Consider the following 21,437-nt stretch of genomic DNA (forward strand, 5'->3'; position numbering starts at 1 on the left):
CAACCAATGAGTGACGAAGCTGGAATTAAAACCCTAGTCTCTCGGCCAGATTGGCTTTCTTTCTCTGTGTCAGGCTATGACTCTGAAAAAGAAACAAAAAACAAACCCCCACACATACTCTTTTTAGGGTGACAGAATTCTTTTATTCAAAAAGAAATCCTTTCTACTCTGGTTTCTCTTCAGATCGCATAAATCTTTTGCCTTTTACAAAAAGAAATCCTTTAAAGGTCCATACATATCATTAAGCTTCAGAAACCTGGGCTTGAAGCCTATACTTCTTGAATGGCAGTGGTGAAAAAGCACATCTTTGCCTTGATCCTGATTTGAAGGGAAAGCATCTAGTTTCTCACAAGTATGATGTTAACTATAGGTTTGTGGCTTTTTTTGTCCATATCTCCTTATCAAGTTGAGGAAGTTTCCCTCTATTCGTAATTTGCTGAAAGTTTTTTTTTTTTTTTTTTTTTATCATGAACGGATGTCAGATTTTATCAAATGCTTTTTCTGCATCAGTTGATATGACCATACGATTTTTTCTTCTTTAGCCTCTCAGCCCTAAAATAAACCCATATCCTCAAATTCCCCTTCTCCCATATCTGGAAAACCATTAATTTACTATTTTTTATTATTTCATACTAGGGGCCCGGTGCACGAAATTCATGCACTGGGTGTGAGTGTGTGTGTGTGTGGGGGGGGGGGGAGTGTCCCTCAGCCCAGCCTGCCCCCTCTCACATACTGGGAGCCCTCAGGCGTTGACCCCCATCACCCTCCAATCGCAGGATCGGCCCCTTGCCCAGGCCTGACGCCTCTGGGCAGGGGACCCTCATTTCCCCCCATCACTGGTTCTGCCCCCAGCCCAGGCCTGATGCCTCTGGCCCAGGCATCAGGCCTGGGCAGGGGACCCCCAGACCCCTCCGATTGCTGGCTTTGCCCCTTGCCCAGGCCTGATGCCTCAGCCAGAGGCGTAGACCCCCATCACCCTCTGATCACCTGCTCGGCCCCTTGCCCAGGCCTGACGCCTCCGCCAGAGGTGTCAGGCTTGGACAGGGGACCCTCATCTCCCCCCGATCACTGGCTCTAGCCCCCGCCCAGGCCTGAGGCCTCTGGCCCAGGAGTCATGCCTGGGCAGGGGACCCCCATATCCCTCTGATCGCTTGCTCCACCCCCCGCCCAAGCCTGACGCCTCTGACCCAGGCTTCAGGCCTGGGCAAGGGGACCATCATATCCCCCCAATCCCCGGCTCCACCCCCCACCCAGGCCTGATGCCTCGGCCAGAGGAGTTGACCCTCATCACCCTCCGATCACCAATCACCGGATCGGCCCCTTGACCAGGCCTGAGGCCTCCGGCAGAGGTGTCAGGCCTGGACAGGGGACCCCCAGCTCCCCGCGGTTGCAGGCTCCGCCCCTGCCCAGGCCTAACGCCTCTGGCTGAGGCATCCGGCCCGGGCAGCGGGGACCCGCAGCTCCAGCGGCCCTGTGATCGTGGGCTCCGCTTTAGGCCCTGGCAAGGGACCCCTAGCTTCCGGGACTGCCAGCTTCGACCGAGTCCAGCTCCCATCGCTGGCTCCACTCCTACTTCCTGCTATCACTGGCCAGGGCGGCAAAGGCGCCTGATTCTCCGATCATGGCTGGGGGGCAGGGCAAAGGTGGCCCCAGGGCCGCCTTTGCTCTGCCCCCCAGCTCTTAGCTCCCCCCTGGGTTTCCGATCACTGTCAGTGGCAAGGGGCTTCTTCCTGCTTTCCCTTTCGCCTCCCTGCATTGTGCCTACATATGCAAATTAACCGCCATCTTGTTGGCAGTTAACTGCCAATCATAGTTGGCAGTTAATTTGCATATAGCCCTGATTAGCCAATGAAAAGGGTATTGTCGTACGCCAATTACCATTTTTCTCTTTTATTAGTGTAGATAGATGCAATCATACAAGGTGTGGTCTTTTGTGTTTAGTTTCTTTCTATTAGCATGGTTTCAAGGTCATCTATGTTATAGCATGTATCAGTACTTCATTCCTATTTTTATGGCCAAATAATAATTTTTTGTATCAATATACCACATTTTATTTATCCATTCATCCACTGATGAAAATTTAGGCTGTTTTTACTTTTTGGCTATTATGAATAATGTTGCTATGAATATTCGTGTACAAGTTTTTGTGTGAATACATGCTTTCAATTCTCTTGAGTATACAGGAGTGGGCAAAAGTAGTTTACAGTTGTAAGTACACGAAACAGAGTTTATTCTTGTATTATTACTTATTAATCACTGTATTATTTATTATGAACAACTATAAACCTACTTTTGCCAACCCCTGTATAACTAGGAGTATAAATACTATGTTACAAGGTAACTGTATTTTTAATTCTTTCAGAAACTGACAAACTATTTACCAAAGTGGCTGCACCATTTTATATTCCCACCAGCAGTGTATAAGGGTCCCAATTTTTCTACATCTTTGTCAACACTAGTTCCCCCTCCACCTTATTGGAGAGGAATTAATATTTATGCCCTGATGAACTGTGTTTCAGGTATTGTACTAAAAAATTTATATATGCAATCTCTTTTTTATTGTGGTAAAACAAAACATAAAATTTGCCATTTTAACCATTTTGAAGTGTACAATGCTGTGGCATTAAATACATTTACATTATTGTATAAACATTACCACCATCCACTCTCCAGAACTTTCTCATATTCCCAAATAGAAACTCTGTAGCCATTAAGCACTAATTCCCCATTTACCTCCTCCAGCCCCTGGCAACCACCATTCTACTTCCTGCATTTAAAGTTTGACTACTACCTCATATAAGTGGTATCATACAATATTTGTCTTTTTGTGACTGGCTTATTTCACTTAGCATATGTCTTCAAGATTCATCCATGTTGTAGTGAATGTCAAAATTCCTTTATATGTATGCAGCACATTTTCTTCCACTGTTTGGATATTATGAATAATGCTGCTATGCACATGGGTATACAAATATCTGTTTGAGTCCCTGTTTTCATTTCTTTGGGTGTAAACCTGGGAAAACCTCACTTGGTTGTGATGTACTATTCTTTTTATATATAGATGAATTTGATTTGCTAACATTTTGGTTAGATTTCTTACATCTATTTTCATGGAGGATGTTGGTCTGCAGATTTCTTAAACTGTCTCTCTTTAGTTTTAGTATCAGATAATGCTGAATTCATAAAATGAGTTAAAAAGTCTTTTATTTCTTCAATTTCTCAGAGTTTGTATTGTTTCTTCCTTGTTTGGCAAAATTTACCAGTAAAGCCATCTGGGCCAGGTGTTTACCTTGTGGGAAGATTTTAATCATAGAGTCAATTTCTTTACTAGCTATAGGACTATTAGGATTATCTGTTTCTTCTTGAGTGACCTGTAGCAGTTTGTACTTTCAAAGATTTGTTCCATGTAAGTTGTAAAATTTATTAGCATAAAGTTGTTCATAATATTCCTTATTTTCCTTTAAATACCTCTAGAATCTATACTAATAAAAGAGAAACATGGTAATTGGCATACAACCGCTACCCTTTTCATTGGCTAATCAGCGAGATATGCAAATTAACTGTCAGCCAAGATGGCGGCCGGCAGCCAGGCAGCTTGAAACTAACATGAGGCTTGCTTGCCTCAGTGACGGAGGAAACCAACGTTCCCCGCCTGCGGCTGCAGGCCTCTGAGCGGGCAGTTTCAAACACTGTAACAGATTCGCAACATTGTAAGCAAAGGCCAGAAATCTACTTTCAGCCGAGGCCTAAGAGCTGGAGCCAAGCCTCAAGCTAAAGCTGGCCCAGAATAAAAAAGAAAAAAAGCAAAAAAGGAGCGGTTGGGAACTTCAGTCACTCCCAGCCTGAAAACAGCCCTCAGCCCCTCACCCAGGCTGGCCAGGCACCCCAGTGGGGACCCCCACCCTGATCCAGGACACCCTTCAGGGCAAACCAGCCGGCCCCACCCATGCACCAGGCCTCTATCCTATATAGTAAAAGGGTAATATGCCTCCTGGCACTGGGATCAGCAGAGCTACGAGGCCTCCCGGCACCGGGATCAGCGTGACAGGGGGCAGCGCCCAAACCCCCTGATCGCCCTGCAGCTCTGTGTGTGACAGGGGGCGGGGCCACAACCTCCCTATCCACCCTGCTCTGTTCGTGCCAGGGGAAGGTGCCCCAACCCCCTGATCAGCCCTGCTCTGTGCCTGATAGGGGGGAGCTCCCCAACCCCCCCCCCCCACAGGCCCTGCTCTGTGTGTGACAGGTAGAGCCATAACCTCCCCATCGGCCCTGCCCTGAGTGTGAGAGTGGCGGCGCCCCAACCCCCTGATTGGCCCTGCTCTGTGTGTGACAGGGGGCAGTGCCCCAACTCCCCTATGGGCCCTACTCTGTGAGGGACAGGGGGCAGCGCCCCAACCCCGATTGGCCCTGCTCTGTGCGTGACAGGGTACAGAGCCCCAATCCCCCTGATGGGCCCTGCTCTGTGAGTGACAGGGGGCAGTGCCCCAATCCCCTGATTGGCCCTGCTCTGTGCATGACAGGGGGTGGCGCCACAACCTCCCCATCGACCCTGCCTTGAGTGTGACAGGGGGTGGTGCCCCAACCCCCCAATCAGCCCTACCCTGATCGTGACTGAGGGTGGCATCACAACCTCCCAATCTCCCTGCTCTGTGGATGACAGGGGGTGGCGCCCCACTCCCCAATCGGCCCTGCTCTGAGCCCGACCAGGGGCTGCACCTAGGGATTGGGCCTGCTCTCTGCCACCCGGGAGCAGGCCTAAGCCAGCAGGTCGTTATCTCCCAAGGGGTCCCACACTGCGAGAGGGCACAGGCCGGGCTGAGGGACCCCCCCTCCCCCCCAGTGCACAAATTTTTGTGCACCGGGCCTCTAGTCTATAATAAAATCACTTCTCTCATTCCTAATATTGGTAACTTGCACTGTCTCTATCTCTCTGGTAAGTCACCGTGGTCGGCAAACTGTGGCTCGTGAGCCACATGCGGCTCTTTGGCCCCTTGAGTGTGGCTCTTCCACAAAATACCACATGCGGGAGCGCATGTACAGTGCGATTGAAACTTCATGGCCCATGCGCAGAAGTCGGTATTTTGTGGAAGAGCTGGTATTTTGTGGAAGAGCCACACTCAAGGGGCCAAAGAGCAGCATGTGGCTCACGAGCCGCGGTTTGCCGAGCCGCAGTCTGCCAACCACTGGACTAGAGATTTATCACTTTTATTGATCTTCTCAAAACAAAAACAAAACACAGCTTAGCTTTGCCTCATTTACTGCAAGGATGAAAACCATTCTCAGCAATCCAACTGTCCACATTTCAGAAAATGTCACCATCACTCTGAAGGGATATACAGTTATTGTGAAGGGCCCCAGAGGCACCCTGTGGAGGGACTTCAATCACATCAATGCAGAACTCAGTCTCCTTGGAAGGAAAAAGAAGAGGCTCCGGATTGACAAATGGTGGGCAAACAGAAAGGAACTTGCCACCATTTGCACTATCTGCAGTCATGGACAGAACATGATCATGGTCTTCTGTTACAAGATGAGGTCTGTGTATACTCACTTCCCCATCAACATTGTTATTCGGGAGAATGGTTCTCTTGTTGAAATAAGAAATTTCTTAGGTGAAAAATATAACCACAGGGTTCAGATGAGGTCAGGCATTGCTTGGTCAATCTCTCAAGCCCAGAATGATGAGTTAATACTTGAAGGAAACAACACTGAACTTGTATGAAATTCAGCTGTTTTGGTTGAGCAAGCTACAACAGTTAAAACAAGGATATCAGAAAACTTTTGGATGATATGTACATTTCTGAAAAAGGAACAGTTCAGTAGGCTGATAAATAAGATCTAAGTTGTCCAGCTACAGCACCAGCAAGATGCCGAATGATTCCTCAGACTTATTAGTGATATATATATTTTGTTAATCCTCCCTGGAGGATATTCATCTATTGATTTTTAGAGAGAGTAGAAGGGAGGGGGAGAGAGAGGGAAAGAAAGAGAGGAGAGGGGAGGAGACATCGATGTGAGAGAGACACATCAATTGGCTGCCTCCTGCACACACCCAACAGGGGCTGGGTATTAAAACTGCAACACAGGGACGCGTCCTTGACCAGGAATCAAATTAGCAACCCTTCGGAGCCTGGGCTGACACTCTAACCACTGAACCACAGTGGCCAGGGCTATTGTGGTATTTTAAAGATGCAATAAAAGCCATGTATTGATTTGAGAAAACAAAAATCAGACAAACAAAAAACCCCACAGCTTTTGGTGTCATTGACTTTTCTCTATTTTCTGCCATCTATTTCATGAACTTCTGATATGATCTCTCTTCTGCTTCAGCTTAGGTTTCCTTTTTTTTCTCTTTCTGGTTTCTCTTTTTTTTTTTTAAGATATTTTATTGATTTTTATAGGAGGAAGGGAGAGGAATAGAGAGTTAGAAACATCGATGAGAGAGAAACATCAATCAGCTGCCTCCAGCACACCCCCTACTGGGGATGTGCCCGCAACCAAGGTACACGCCCTTGACTGGATCGAACCTGGGACCCTTGAGTCTGCAGGCCGATGCTCTATCCACTGAGCCAAACTGGTTAGGGCTCTTTCTGGTTTCTTGATATAGAAGCTGAGGTCTCTACTTTGAGACTCTCTTCTCTTCTAACATGGTTGTTTAATGCTATAAATTTCCCCTTTAGCAGCATCCCATTACTTCTGATACATTGTGTTTTCATATTCACTCAGTACAAAATACTTTCTGATTTCTCTTATGATTTTTTTCTGTAGCCCATGGATTATTTAGATGTGGGTTATTAGCTTCCTTGGTACTTGGGGATTTTCCAGAGATCTATTATTGATTCTACGTTAATTCCATTTTGATCAAAGAACATACCCTGCAAGGCTTGAAGTCTTCCAAATTTATTGAGACTTGTCATATGACCCAGAATATGGCCTATCTTGAAATGTTCTATGCACATTTGAAAAGAATGTATATCTTGTTTCAGTTAAATGGGATGTTCCACAGATGTCAGTGAAAACATTGATGTGTTGTTCAAGTCTTCTATAACTTATTGACTTCCTGCATGTTTATTCTATCAATTATTGATATGTTCAATCAATTATTGAGAGAGAAGTATTAAAGTTTGACTATAATTATGAAAAATGTGCCTATTTTTCCTCCTAAAGTTACATCAGTTTTTAAAATATTTTTATTATCTATTATTTTTATTGATTTCAGAGAGGAAGGGAGAGGGCGAGAGAGATAAAAGCATCAATGATGAGAGAGAACTATTGATCAGCTGCCTCCTGCACACCCCCTACTGGGGATTGAGCCCACTACCTGGGCATGTGCTTCTGACTGGAATTGAATCTGGGACCCTTCAGTCCGCAGTGGATGCTCTATCCACTGAGCCAAACTGGCTAGGGCTATATCAGGTTTTACTTTAAAAATTCAAAGCTATGTTTATTTGGTACATAAACATTTAGGATTGCTATGTCCTCCTGAGGGATTGAGCACTTTATCATTGTGAAATGATCTTCTTTATCTCTGGTAATATTCTTTGCTCTGAAATCTACTTTGATTAATATTAACAGAGCTGTTTAATCCAGATTTCTTTTGACTAGTGTTTGCATGGTTTAACTTCTTCCATCATTTTACTTTTAACCTATTTGTTATTATAGCTCAAATGCATTTCTTATAGATAGTTTATATTTGGGTCTCCCTTTTTCACAATATCTGATGGTCTCTGCCTTTTAATGGGCTTTAGACCGTACACATTTAATGTGATTACTGATAACTTGTTAGGTTTAAATTTATCATCTTACTACTAGTTTCTATTTTCCCATTTGTTCTTTCCCCTTTTCCCTCTTACTGTTTTTTCCATGAGTAACTGAGAACTATCATATGATTCTGTTTTATTGCTTTGGTTGGCTTAGAAGTTCTAACATTTTGATTTGTTATTGTATTGGTTGTGTTAGAGCTAGTAGTATATATCTTTAACTTATAGTCTTCCTTCAAGTGATATTATACCACTTTATGTATAGCATAAGAACCTGACAATAGAATACTTCCATTTCTCTCTACCTCTTGGCATTTATACTATTATTGTCATACATATAAATTTTACATATATAGTGTTATAAACATCATGCTTTGTCATTATTTTTAGTTAAACAGCCAGTTGTCTTTTAAAGAAATTTAAATAATAAAGATCGTATACAGTTGACCCTTAAACAAATGGGTTTAAACTGCATGCATCCACTTATATATATGTGGAATTTTTTCAATAAATACAGTCAGCCCTCCATATCTATGGGTTTTATTTACATCTATGGAGTCAACCAGCCACTAGTCAAAACAGTATTTTTGATCTGCAAGCTTATTCATTGTTCTATCCCATTTTATATAAGGGACTTGAGTACCTGCAGATTTTGGTATCATCAAGTAAGTCCTGCAATCAATACCCCTGTGAATATCTAGGGCTGACTGCAGTTCTTATGAAATTCTTATCATGTTTGGTGCTCTTTCTTCATTCTTTTGTGCAGATTCTTATTTTCCTTTGACATCACTTCCTTTTTTCCTGAAGGATTACCTTTAACATTTCTTTCAGTGTAGGTCAATGAATGACAAATTCTTTCAGAGTTTGTATGTCTGGAAAAATTTTTATTTCACTTCTATTTTCGAAGATACTTATACCGGGTCTAGAATTCTATGTTGGCAATTTTGTTTTTTCAGTAAAGATGTTGTTCCACTGATATCAAATCTATCTACCATTTCACGAATTTACTCTGTGTCTAGTCTACCCACTAATATTTTTATACCTAAAAGTTCTACCTATTTTTTTATAGGCTTATAATTTCTTTCTGGTTTCTCTACCTTCTCTGATTTTTAAAAACCTTTTAAAAGATGAAATGGTCTCCTTCAGATTGTTGATCATTATTTAAGATTAGAGGCCCAGTACACAAAATTTCGTGCAATGGGGGAGGGTGGGTAGGGTCCCTCAGCCCAGCCTGCAACCTTTCACAGTCTGGTAACCCTCAGAGGATGCTCCCGTGTGAGGAGCAGGCCTAAGCCGTAGTCGGACATCCTTAGTGCTGCTGCGGAGGCGGTAGAGGCTCCCACTCGTCAGCCATCAGCCTGGCTTGTGGCTGACAGGAGCTCCCCCTGTGGGAGCGCACTGACCACCAGGGGGCAACTCCTGCATTGAGTGTCTGCCCCCTGGTGGTCAGTGCGTGTCATCATGAGTGGTTGTTCCAGTGACCGGTTGTTCCGCTGTTCGGTCAATTTGCATATTACCCTTTTATTATATAGGATTCTTGGCACAATTTTTATGTTAAATTCTTAATTTAGAGCTCCCAGCACCACATGATTGCTTTAAATTTGTACTCTAGATCCAAAAACATTTTATAAAGTTACATATAACAGTGTCTTAATTTATGGTGTATAACATAATAATTTGACATATAGTCAAACTTCAGTTCTCAAACATATCCCATCTTGAACAATTCAGTTCTTGACCAAGTTGTTCACAGAAAAAATGTCTGGTTGTTGAACCATGCTTCAGCTATTGACCTGACAACCCTTCCTTTCATGCTGACACATCAACATGACAAAAAGTATTTCTCAGTTTATGAAGGAGAGAATTCCAAAGTCAGTTTATCTACAGAGTCAGTTTACCTCCTGTTGTTAACATCTCAGGAAACTGTGCTGTGAATATTTTTGTGGGTTTTTTGTTTTTGCTTTTGTTGCTGGTGAAATGGACAATTAGCACAATTTTAAAACATAAAGAGGCAATCAAGAGTGCTAATGTTGCTAAGAGTGTGAAAGAAACAATGATCACAGGCAATTGAAGAGATAGAAAAACTGTTGTTGATTTGGATAAATGAAAAGCAGTTAGGTGACAGCATTTTAAAGGCAGTGATATGTGAAAAAACAAAGATGCTGCATATTGACATCCTGAAAGATACCCCTGGAATGAATGCTGAAAGTGATTCCTTTAAGGCTACAAGGATGGTTCCTTAAATTAAACAAAAGAAGTGTTTGTTTATAGTTTAAACAGTACATTGGACATGTACTGTATATAAAAAAGGTTAAAACAAGGAATGATGTGGGGGTCTGGAACAAATTAATTCAATTTACATTCTTTCTAATGGGGAAAAATGATTCAGTTTTCAAACCAATTGCTTCTTGAACAGCATTCTGGAATTAATTAAATTCGAGAACCGAGGTTCCACTGTACGAATATATTGTGAAATGATTACCACACTAAATTTAGTTAACATCTATCACCTCACATAATTACACTTTTTTTTCTTATAAGACCTTTTAATATCAGAAGTTTTTTTACCTTAAAAGTTGAAATTTTGATTTTTCATGGGAAATTTTCCCCCTCTATCCAGATTTGAGATGGGGAATAAATTTCCCTTTAATTTCATGGGGTTATTTCCTTTTATGGATTTCAGCTTTATAGGATAATCTCAGTTATAATTTTCTATCTCACTCAGGCCCTAGGCCTCATCTCTTGTCCCTCACTGAACATTCATACAAAAGCTTCAAGCTATTTGGGGCTCTTTTCATCTCCCCAGGACATCTGCAATGTCAGGTCATATGTATATCACTCTGAGCTTCGTGTTTCTCTGTGCTTCTAGAACATGGAAATCTTCATTTTGTTTATCTCATCAGCAGTGCACTAAAAAGAGCAACAGGCCCTAGCCGGTTTGCCTCAGTGGTTGGAGTGTTGGCCCTCTGACTTAAGGGTCCCAGGTTCAATTCCGATCAAGAGCATGTACCTTGGTTGCAGGCTTGATCCCCAGGCCCTGTCGGGGCATGTGTGGGAGGCAACCAATGGATTTGTTTCTCTAACATCTATGTTTTTCTCTGTGTCTCCCTCCCTTCTACTCTGTCTAAAAATCAATGGAAAAAAAATCCTTGGGTGAGGATTAACCAAAGGAAAAAAAAAGCGCAACAAAACGTGTCATTTTACCATTTCTCTAGGTGTTTGTGGTGAAAGGGTCTCTTCAGTGATCTAGTTGTCAATTTTTTTTATAACCCCTTGTAAACAAAATGGAAATAAATAAGCTACCTTTTGATATTGTTAGATGTATATAAAACAAGTTGGATATAGGAGATCCAAAGAATAATGGCTTATGAAGAGTGGTTTTTAGTGATATACTCATCATTTGTGCATCTTTGCGGCCAATCACTATTTTTAACAAAGACTTAGGGATGATATATTTTATGATTATATGTTTAGAAAAATACAAAACTAAGTGAGAGTTAAATGACAACCAGGATTTCAAAATATCTTGGTAAGCTAAGATGATGGACTAAATAAAACGAGATGAATAACAGAATGTGAAGTTAAGCATTTAAGCTAAAAATAAACAAAAAACAACAAAATCCCCACAGGAAACAGCTTCAAAAGTACAGGAGATGCAGCCTGATAACAACTCAAGTGAGAACTTTTGAGGGGATGACTTGACTGCTCCACATGAGCTCACAGTGTAAAGTGGCTGCCACCCTTGATATTAGAAGAACAATGCCCAGGAGAGGAAGAAAATATGACTTTATACTTATCACATTATATGTGTGTATTAGTTATCTACTGTGCAACAAATTATACCCCAAAACTTAGTGGCTTAAAACAGTAAATATTTGTCATTTCAGGAGAATTTCTGTGGATCAGAAGTCTTGGTGCCTCTGCTGAAAGGTCTCTCACAGAATGGAATCAGGGTGTGGGCTGTGCTCTCATCTGAAAGCCTGATAAAGAAGGAGCTGATCTGAAGCCCTCTCACACGGCTGTTGGCATTCCTCATCGGCTGCTAAACCGAGGGCTTCAATTCCTTCCTGACTGCTGACATGGCCTCCCCTCAGTTCCTTACCACCTGGGCTTCTCCTCAGAGCAGCTCACAACATGGCAGCTGGCTTCCATCAGAACAGGGAAGCAAGAGAGCAGGAGAGGACAAGCAAGATGGAGGCCCAGTTTTTTAATAATTTAATCTCAGAAGTAATATTCAATTCTTGCTGCATTTTAGCTCCAGCCTACACTCAAGGAGAGGGGCATGAATACCATGAGGCAAAGATCATTAGGAGACATCTTAGACACTGCATACCACAAAGTGTCACTTTTTAAAAAATGGTCCCAATAGTAGTGTTTCTCAACCTGTGGGTCGCGACCCCTTTGGGGGTCGAACGACCCTTTCACAGGGGTCGCCTAAGACCATCGGAAAACACATATATAATTACATATTGTTTTTGTGATTAATCACTATGCTTTAATTATGTTCCATTTGTAACAATGAAAATACATCCTGCATATCAGATATTTACATTATGATTCATAACAGTAGCAAAATTACGTTATGAAGTAGCAACGAAAAGAATTTTATGGTTGGGGGTCACCACAACATGAGGAACTGTATTAAAGGGTCGCGGCATTAGGAAGGTTGAGAACCACTGCAATAGTACAACATGATATCCCAAGATTTGTGACTAAAATAAAAAAAAATATTTTTTTAAAGAACAAAAACTCAGGTCATGTAAAGAAAAATATAAATTGCTTAGGCTAGAAGAGAGAAGAAAAAAAAAGAGAGGAATGAACAGAGGTTGGAATTTTCATTGCTCTTTTAAGGGAGAGTATGCTTAGTTTTTGAAGCTCTAATAGGCTAAGCAAAGACCTATAGGGGAATATTCTAGCACTTATACTTACCATTATTATTTTTATAGGAGTTTATTTGAGCCAAACTGACAACATATGCCAGGGAGCAAGATCTCAAATGTTCCCTTATATCATATAACATTTCAATGGTCTGTTTACCTGTTTGTATCCTGCACATGATTATAAACTATTATAGGCAGACTAGGGGCCCAGTGCACGAAATTCGTGCACTGGGTGTGGGGGGGAGGGGGAGGAGTGTCCCTCAGCCCAGTCTGCCCCCTCTCACATACTGGGAGCCCTCAGGCGATGACCCCCATCTCCCTCCAATCGCAGGATCGGCCCCTTGCCCAGGCCTGATGCCTCAGACAGAGGCGTCAGGCCTGGGCAGGGGACCCTCATTTCCCCCCATCACTGGTTCTGCCCCCAGCCCCCTCCGATTGCTGGCTCTGCCCCTTGCCCAGGCCTGATGCCTCGGCCAGAGGCGTAGACCCCCATCACCCTCCGATCGCCTGATCGGCCCCTTGCCCAGGCCTGACGCCTCCGCCAGAGGCGTCAGGCTTGGACAGGGGACCCCCATCTCCCCCCGATCACTGGCTCTGGCCCCCGCCCAGGCCTGAGGCCTCTGGCCCAGGAATCATGCCTGGGCAGGGGACCCCCATATCCCTCTGATCGCTTGCTCCACCCCCCACCCAAGCCTGACACCTCTGACCCAGGCTTCAGGCCTGGGCAAGGGGACCATCATATCCCCCCAATCCCCGGCTCCACCCCCCACCCAGGCCTGATGCCTCGGCCAGAGGAGTTGACCCTCATCACCCCCCAATCACCAATCACCGGATCGGCCCCTTGACCAGGCCTTCGGCCTTCGGCAGAGGTGTCAGACCTGGGCAGGGGACCCCCAGCTCCCCGCGGTTGCAGGCTCCGCCCCTGCCCAGGCCTAACGCCTCTGGCTGAGGCGTCCGGCTCGGGCAGCGGGGACCCGCAGCTGCAGTGGCCCCGCGATCGTGGGCTTCGCTTTAGGCCCAGGCAAGGGACCCCTAGCTCCCGGGACTGCCAGCTTCGACTGTGCCCAGCTCCCATCGCTGGCTCCACCCCTACTTCCTGCTATCACTGGCCAGGGCGGAAAAGGCACCTGATTCTCCGATCATGGCTGGGGGGCAGGGCAAAGGCAGCCCCAGGGCCGCCTTTGCCCTGCCCCCCAGCTCTTAGCTCCCCCCTGGGTTTCCGATCATTGTCAGTGGCAGGGGGCTTCTTCTTGCTTTCCCTTTCGCCTCCCTGCATTGTGCCTACATATGCAAATTAACCGCCATCTTGTTGGCAGTTAACTGCCAATCATAGTTGGCAGTTAATTTGCATATAGCCCTGATTAGCCAATGAAAAGGGTATCGTCGTACGCCAATTACCATTTTTCTCTTTTATTAGATAGGATAGTACATATGTCTTGTTCACTATTATAATCCTCAGTTATTGGAACAATGACTGATACTCAATAAATACTTGATAAGTGATTAACAAGTATTTGATAAGTGATATGTGAAAAGATTAAAAAATAAATCTATAGGGAAATAAATTTTGGTTCAAAATATAAAACTAAAGAATGTAATTCATAGCATTTTCCCAAATCAGGATGGGTTGCTATGTCTCTGGAGGTATTAGAGGAAATGCTAGATAACCATGCAGGATGAACGAGATCAAGAGATTTGGATGAAATGACCTCTAAGTGTTAAAAGGTCCACCTCCTCCCCTATCCGGTTTGGCTCAGTGGATAGAGCATCGGTCTGCGGACTGAAGGGCCCAGGTTTGATTCCGTTCAAGGGCATGTACCTCGGTTGCAGGCACATCCCCTGTAGAGGGTGTGCAGGAGGCAGCTGATATTTCTAATTCTCTATCCCTCTCCCTTCCTCTCTGTAAAAAAATCAACAAAATATATTTTTTTAAAAAGGCCCACCTCTAATGTTCTGATGATCCCATGACATTGTTGGTCTGGATAATCCTTAACAAAAATTATTCCTGATCCATAGGGCAGAAATGGCCTGTGGTACACTATCAATGTTGAAGATACAATATAACCACAATCCGCTCCCTTAGATAGTACAGACACTCTGAGCCTTTAAAACATTTAACCAAAAAAAAATGAGCCTCATGTAAAGCAGCTCACTCTAACACTGGCCCCGCTCCCCATGCCTGCTGCACTGTTAGGAGGAAACCAAAGGACAAAGGCTGTGGGTTCTGGAGTCACAATGACCAGGTCAGGCCCTGCACTTTACCAGCTAAAGGACCACAGTCAAGTCGCCTTTAGCCTCAGCATCTTACTTCTAAAACTGGGATAACATTAACTTCAAATTGCTAAAGTTTTGTTCCCCCTGACTATATTAAAGTAAAGCCTCTCTTGTGGCAGTGGAAGCCATCAAGAAACATTTCAAAGTCCAGGTAAATGAAAGCACTGCTCTCATTCCTACCTTGATAGTTTTTCACAGGAGTTATCTTGTTATAATCTTCTGATAAAATAAATTCCTACAAAAAAGAAGAAAAATATTAAGCAAAAGGAAAATTTTTAAGTGAATAAATATATTTTGGTAAAACCAGATTGTATAAAGCAAATATCATCATAAAATTACATCTAATTCTATTTTATATTTTAGTATTTTGCCAATCAACTCAGCATTTTTGTACCTCTTTAAAGGTGATGCTCATAACTGTGACTCAGTGCAGTATCATAATTTTTACGTTATTAACTATGAAGTTGATCTTTTGAGTATGCATGTAAAGAAAACTGGATCAAGTTTAGAGTCATGATACTGATAAATTCTGAGATAAACCTGATGCAAGTTATTTTTCTTTCAATAGTGCTATAGCTGAAAATTTGCAAGGCTGTGGCCAGTGTACAAATAAATGTCAATCCTCTAACAGAGAAATAGTTTAAAGATTTTATTTCTAATATCGATACTATTTCCCCTTATTATGAGCTTCTCAAGGCTGCATCTTACTCATTCCTGCATCCCCAGGGCACCTGGCACAGAGCCTCGGCACAGTAGATAATCAATAACACTGATTAAATGAATACGTGAAAGGCATTTCCCAATTTGATGAGATTAATTTGAATGTCAAATTTACTCAAAGTAAATTTCTACAAGACACATATATACTCTTTGTGGGGGATACATAAAAGAGAGTGTGTGTTGCACCTATTCATTCACCTCATTTCGTCTCATCAGGTAGACATTTTGTCATCTCACGTCATCACGAGAAGAAGGGTGAGTACAGTACAATAGAAGATTTTGAGAACACATTCAGACAATTTTCACTACAGTATTGTTATAGTTGTTCTATTTTCTTATTAGTTATTAGTGTTAATCTCTTTTTGTGCCTAATTTATAAATTCAATTTTTTCATAGGTATGTATGCACAGGAAAAAATATAGTATACACAGGTTTTTACTATTAGTGGTTTCTGGCATTCACAGCGGGTTTGCAGCATATCCTCTGCAGATAAGGAAGGAATACTGTATTACAGAAACATTCATATGTTGATTTTCTCTTTAAATTAAGAGTTATTTAGAAAAAATTCTTATTTACAAGCAGTTATATTTATGGTTATCTTTTGTAGCTAATTTCTAGTGTTACTGGCTTATATTGAGAAAGCATTTTTATTTTTTTAAAATGTAGTAAGATTGTATTAATGGTCAAGATATTAATGATTTTGAAAATGTTCTGTAGATATGAGAAAAGTGCTTTTTATCCAAAGTTCATGATCTATTTGTATATCTATTTAACGAAACTTGATGATACTTTTCAAATATTCAATATTTTTACTAATTTGTCTACTTGAATTTCAATTTCAGGAAGATATATAAAAAAATGGGCTTTATTTTTAGTGTTTATTATTCTGATTATAAAAGTAATATGCTTATTGTCAAGAAACAAAAGCTATGAAACAATCAAGAAGGAAATTTAAATCGTCTATAACTCTACCAGTGATAATTGCTGTTAATATATTGAATATTTTGCCTTTCAATTTTTTCCCTTGCAGACATTAAAACACGTTAAATTGCAATAGTGGTATTATTGATGTTGCTTTGGAGCTCTCCATTTTAACTTAACATTATCACATGAACATTTTTGGTCATTAAACATTCTTTGAAAACAAACGTAAGGGCTACATAATATTCCATTGGGTTGCTATGTGAGATTTTGCCTAATCAGTCCCTGATTATTATATTTCTAAGACACCAGTTATTATAATCTGTGTTTCATTATTTTCTTTGAATGGTTTCTAGAAATGGAATTATTGATATTAAAGGTACAACTACTTCTAAAGCTCTAGCTGCACATTACCAATAATTTTTCTAAATAGTTTGTGTGCCTGCTAATGTTTTGGCAAATCAAGATGGCAGTGTAGGAGTTGACAGCCCAGTTCTCCATGATCCTGGAAGTGCAGGAATACCTGAACCTCAAGGTGCTCTACAAAACACTGAACAAATGCTTTCGAGCTGCTCAGAAAAACATCGACAGTAAGACAAGCCACGTCACCATGGTGGTGGCTGAGCTGGAGCTGACCTTGAGCAGCTGCCCTAGCATGGACTTTGTGGTCAGCCTTCTGGATGGCGTGGTGGAGAAGCCCAGCATCCTCAAGAGGAAGGTGGTGGAGTCCATTCAGGCCGAGAACAAGAGCGCCAAGCTGTGCAAATGCAAGACTGAGCACCTCAAGGAGCACAGCAGTGACCAGCCGGCAGGAGCCAGCCTGTGGAAGCGGAAGCGCTTGGGTCGCCTGATGGTTGAAGCACCCGCTGCACTCTCTTCGGTTACTACAACCGGGTGGCAGAGCAGAATGGAGGACTTAATGAACATTTAGATGTTTCTGAGGCCAAAGAAGTGGAGGAGTCTCTAGAGAGGCTAGAGACCACCACCTGCCGGGCCTGATGGCACAAGTCCTGGCTGCTCAAGATGACGAGTTCCCTGGAGTTAAGCTTAAGGATTCAGAAGTTCATTGAACTCAGCAGAAAAAGAGACTGGATGCCGTGAGGCACGCACGGAAGCATTTCGGTCAGGCAGAAGGGAGCCAGCTGGACGAGGCCGCCGGGTCATGGGCATGCTGGCCTTCCCACCAGACACGCACATCTCCCTCGACAAGGACCTGCTAGAGACCCAGCCAGGTGGAGGATGCTGATCCAGCAGTTCCAAAAGGACAACTACCGGCTGCACCAGCTGGGGAACAACTCTGCTCACCCTCACCCTGCAGGCCGGCCTCGTGGCCATAAAGACTCCCCAGTGCTATAAGGAGGACGGCAGCTCCAAGAGCCCCGACTGCCCGTGTGCAGCCGCTCCCTGAACAAGCTGGCGCAGCCCCTGCACATGGCCCACTGCGCCAACTCCTGCCTGGTCTGCAAGATCTTGGGCGACATGATGAACGAGAACAACCCGCCCATCATGCTGCCCAACGGCTACGTCTGGCTACGTCTGGCTACGTCTATGGCTACAACTCTTTGCTCTCTATCTGTCAAGATGATACAGTTGTCTGCCCCAGAACCAAAGAGATCTTCCACTTCTTACAAACTGAGAAAGTGTACATCATGGAGGCCTGGCCTGCGCCCCTGCCTGCCGTGGTGTTTGTTTCTTGAGACCGATCCATGAGCAAGGACAGACACTTAGGAGCAGAGGAAGGAAGAGGTACAGCCTGTACTTGGGAACCACATTTGGATCTTAGGACTTGGTAACAGGAGTCGATTAGCTGATGCTTCTGGGAAGGACCCGTACCTTCCAGAGACTTGAGACCCACTGGACACCAGGAAGACTCCAAGACATTTCAGACACAGTTTCCTCCCTCTTGCTAATGACCAGCCCTGGGATCAGGTGTGTCCTGCATATTTTTAAATGGCTATTATTTAGATAAAAATAGAATTTAAGAAATTTTAACACTCTAAAAAGTTTATTAGCCCAAAAATGCAATATAAAACCATAATGAGATATCACTTCACACCTGTCAGAATGGCTATCATCAATAAATCAACAAACAAGTGCTGGCAAGGATGCGAAGAAAAGGGAATCCTTATGTACTGTTAGTGGGAATGCAGCCACTATGGAAAACAGTATAGAGTTTCCTCAAACAATTAAAAATGGGACTATCTTTTGACTAAGTGTTCCCACTTCTGGGAATATACCCAAGAAATGGATGGATAAAAAAGCTGTGCTAGCCCTAGCAGGTTTGGCTCAGTGGATAAAGCATCTGCCTAGAAACTGAAGGGTTGGTCCCAAGTTTGAATCCGTCAAGGGCACATGCCTGGGTTGCAGGCTCGATCCCCAGTATATGGGGCATGCAGGAGGCAGCCGATTAATGATCCTCTCTCATCATTGATGTTTCTATCTCTCTCTCCCTCTCCCTCTCCCTTCCTTTCTGAAATCAATAATATATATATATTTTAAAAGCTGTGCTGCATTTACATTAAAAAAAGCTGTACTACTTGGCTGTCAAAAAAGGAAGAAAATCTTACCTTTTGTGATAGCATGAAATTATTACGCTAAGTGAAATAAGCCAGTCTGAGAAAGACAAATACCATACAATCTCACTTATACGTGGAATCTAGTGAACAAAATAATTTAACAAATAAAATAGACAGAGCATGATTAATATTCCTTACTAGAAGAACCAAGATGGCGGCATAGGTTAACGCCGGAGTTTGCTGCTTTGAACAACTACTTCAAAAGTGAAACTAAAACACGGAACGGACATCACCCAGAACCACAGGAACGCTGGCTGAGTGGAAGTCCTACAACTAGGAGGAAAGAGAAATGCACACGGACACTCAGAGGAGGCGCAGTGGTGAAGTCAAAATCTGAGGTGCGGAGTGCGCGGAGCAGGCTGGCGGCGGAGGGCGCGGTTGTTGTTTTCAATCGGGAGGGAGTCGCAGACTCTGAGCACCAGATCCGGGCGAGTCTTTAGGGACCCAGACTCAAACGGGAGAAGCGGGACTGTCTGGCTTCGGTCAGAGCGAGTGCAGCTTTCTCTCCGAGCTTTGCAGCGGGTGCTGGGACTCAGAGAGGCAGAGCCCCTGGGGACAGGACTGAGAGCCACCATAACTGCTCTCTCCGGCCCACCCTGTTGATCCTGTGCGACCCGCCCCGCCCAAGCCCTGCACAGAGGCATTTACCGGATAGCCTCAGGCAAAGGCTAGATTAGCACCTCCCTAGAGGACAGAAGTTCTCTCACTGCTGACACAGCTGATTCTCATAGCCACTTGGCCTGGAGGTCAAACCCTCCCTGGAATTAGCTACAACAATCAAGATTTAACTATAAGACTTCAAACAAAGACCACTAGGGGGTACACCAAGGAAGCATAACAAAATGCGGAGACAAAGAAACAGGACAAAATTGTCAATGGAAGATATAGAGTTCAGAACCACACTTTTAAGGTCTCTCAAGAACTGTTTAGAAGCTGTCGATAAACTTAATGAGATCTACACGAAAACTAATAAGACCCTCGATCTTATATTGGGGAACCAACTAGAAATTAAGCATACACGGACTGAAATAACGAATATTATACAGACGCCCGACAGCAGACCAGAGGAGCGCAAGAATCAAGTCAATGATTTGAAATGCGAGGAAGCAAAAAACATCCAACCGGAAAAGCAAAATGAAAAAAGAATCCAAAAATGCGAGGATAGTGTAAGGAGCCTCTGGGACAGCTTCAAGCGTACTAACATCAGAATTATAGGGGTGCCAGAAGATGAGAGAGAGCAAGATATTGAAAACCTATTTGAAGAAATAATGACAGAAAACTTCCCCCACCTGGTGAAAGAAATGGACTTACAGGTCCAAGAAGCACGGAGAACCCCAAACAAAAGGAATCCAAAGAGGACCACACCAAGACACATCATAATTAAAATGCCAAGAGCAAAAGATAAAGAGAGAATCTTAAAAACAGCAAGAGAAAGAAACTCAGTTACCTACAAGGGAATACCCATACGACTGTCAGCTGATTTCTCAACAGAAACTTTGCAGGCAGAAGGGAGTGGCAAGAAATATTCAAAGTGATGAATACCAAGAACCTACAACCAAGATTACTTTATCCAGCAAAGCTATCATTCAGAATTGAAGGTCAGATAAAGAGCTTCACAGATAAGGAAAAGCTAAAGGAGTTCATCACCACCAAACCAGGATTATATGAAATGCTGAAAGGTATCCTTTAAGAAGAGGAAGAGGAAGAAAAAGGTAAAGATACACATTATGAACAACAAACATGCATCTATCAACAAGTGAATCTAAGAATCAAGTGAATTAATAATCTGATGAACAGAATGAACTGTTGATTATAATAGAATCAGGGACATAGAAAGGGAATGGACTGACTATTCTTGGGGGGGAAAGGGGTGTGGGAGATGTGGGAAGAGACTGGACAAAAATCGTGCACCTATGGATGAGGACAGTGGGTGGGGAGTGAGGGCGGAGGGTGGGGCGGGAACTGGGAGGAGGGGAGTTATGGGGGGGGAAAAAAAGAGGAACAAATGTAATAATCTGAACAATAAAGATTTAATTAAAAAAAATAATTTAACAAATAAAATAGAAACAGAAGCATGGATACACAGAACAGACTAAGCTATCAGAGGGGAGAGGGGTTGGAGGACTGGGTGAAAAAAGATGAAGGGATTAAGCAAAACAATATATGTACAGGGGTTGGCAAAAGTAGGTTTAGAGTTATTCATATGGAAAATAATACAATAATTAATAAGCAATAATACAAGAATAAACTGTTTAGTGGCCTCACAACTGTAAACCTACTTTTGCCAACTTCTGTATATGACACAAACA

The 21,437-nt window shown here is 43.1% G+C and overlaps 1 protein-coding gene and 2 pseudogenes across 4 annotated transcripts in view; 2 read left to right on the top strand and 1 right to left on the bottom strand.

Moving 5' to 3' along the window:
* WDFY2 (WD repeat and FYVE domain containing 2) overlaps positions 1-21,437 on the bottom strand; it is a 236,812-nt gene that overhangs the window by 57,883 nt on the left and 157,492 nt on the right. For all 4 annotated transcript variants that reach the window (XR_009451323.1, XM_059684547.1, XM_059684545.1 and 1 more), the window contains exon 4: positions 15,092-15,146. Coding sequence is in view for 3 of the 4 variants with exons in the window: in XM_059684547.1 (XP_059540530.1) it covers positions 15,092-15,146 (55 nt within the window). In the remaining variant the exon portion in view is untranslated. The remainder of the gene's footprint in view (positions 1-15,091; positions 15,147-21,437) is intronic.
* Positions 5,267-5,832, top strand: LOC132226325 (large ribosomal subunit protein uL6-like; annotated as a pseudogene).
* On the top strand, positions 17,019-18,249 carry LOC132225896 (E3 ubiquitin-protein transferase MAEA-like; annotated as a pseudogene).

Source organism: Myotis daubentonii, chromosome 2 (assembly GCF_963259705.1).
Source record: "Myotis daubentonii chromosome 2, mMyoDau2.1, whole genome shotgun sequence".
Lineage (NCBI taxonomy): Eukaryota > Metazoa > Chordata > Mammalia > Chiroptera > Vespertilionidae > Myotis > Myotis daubentonii.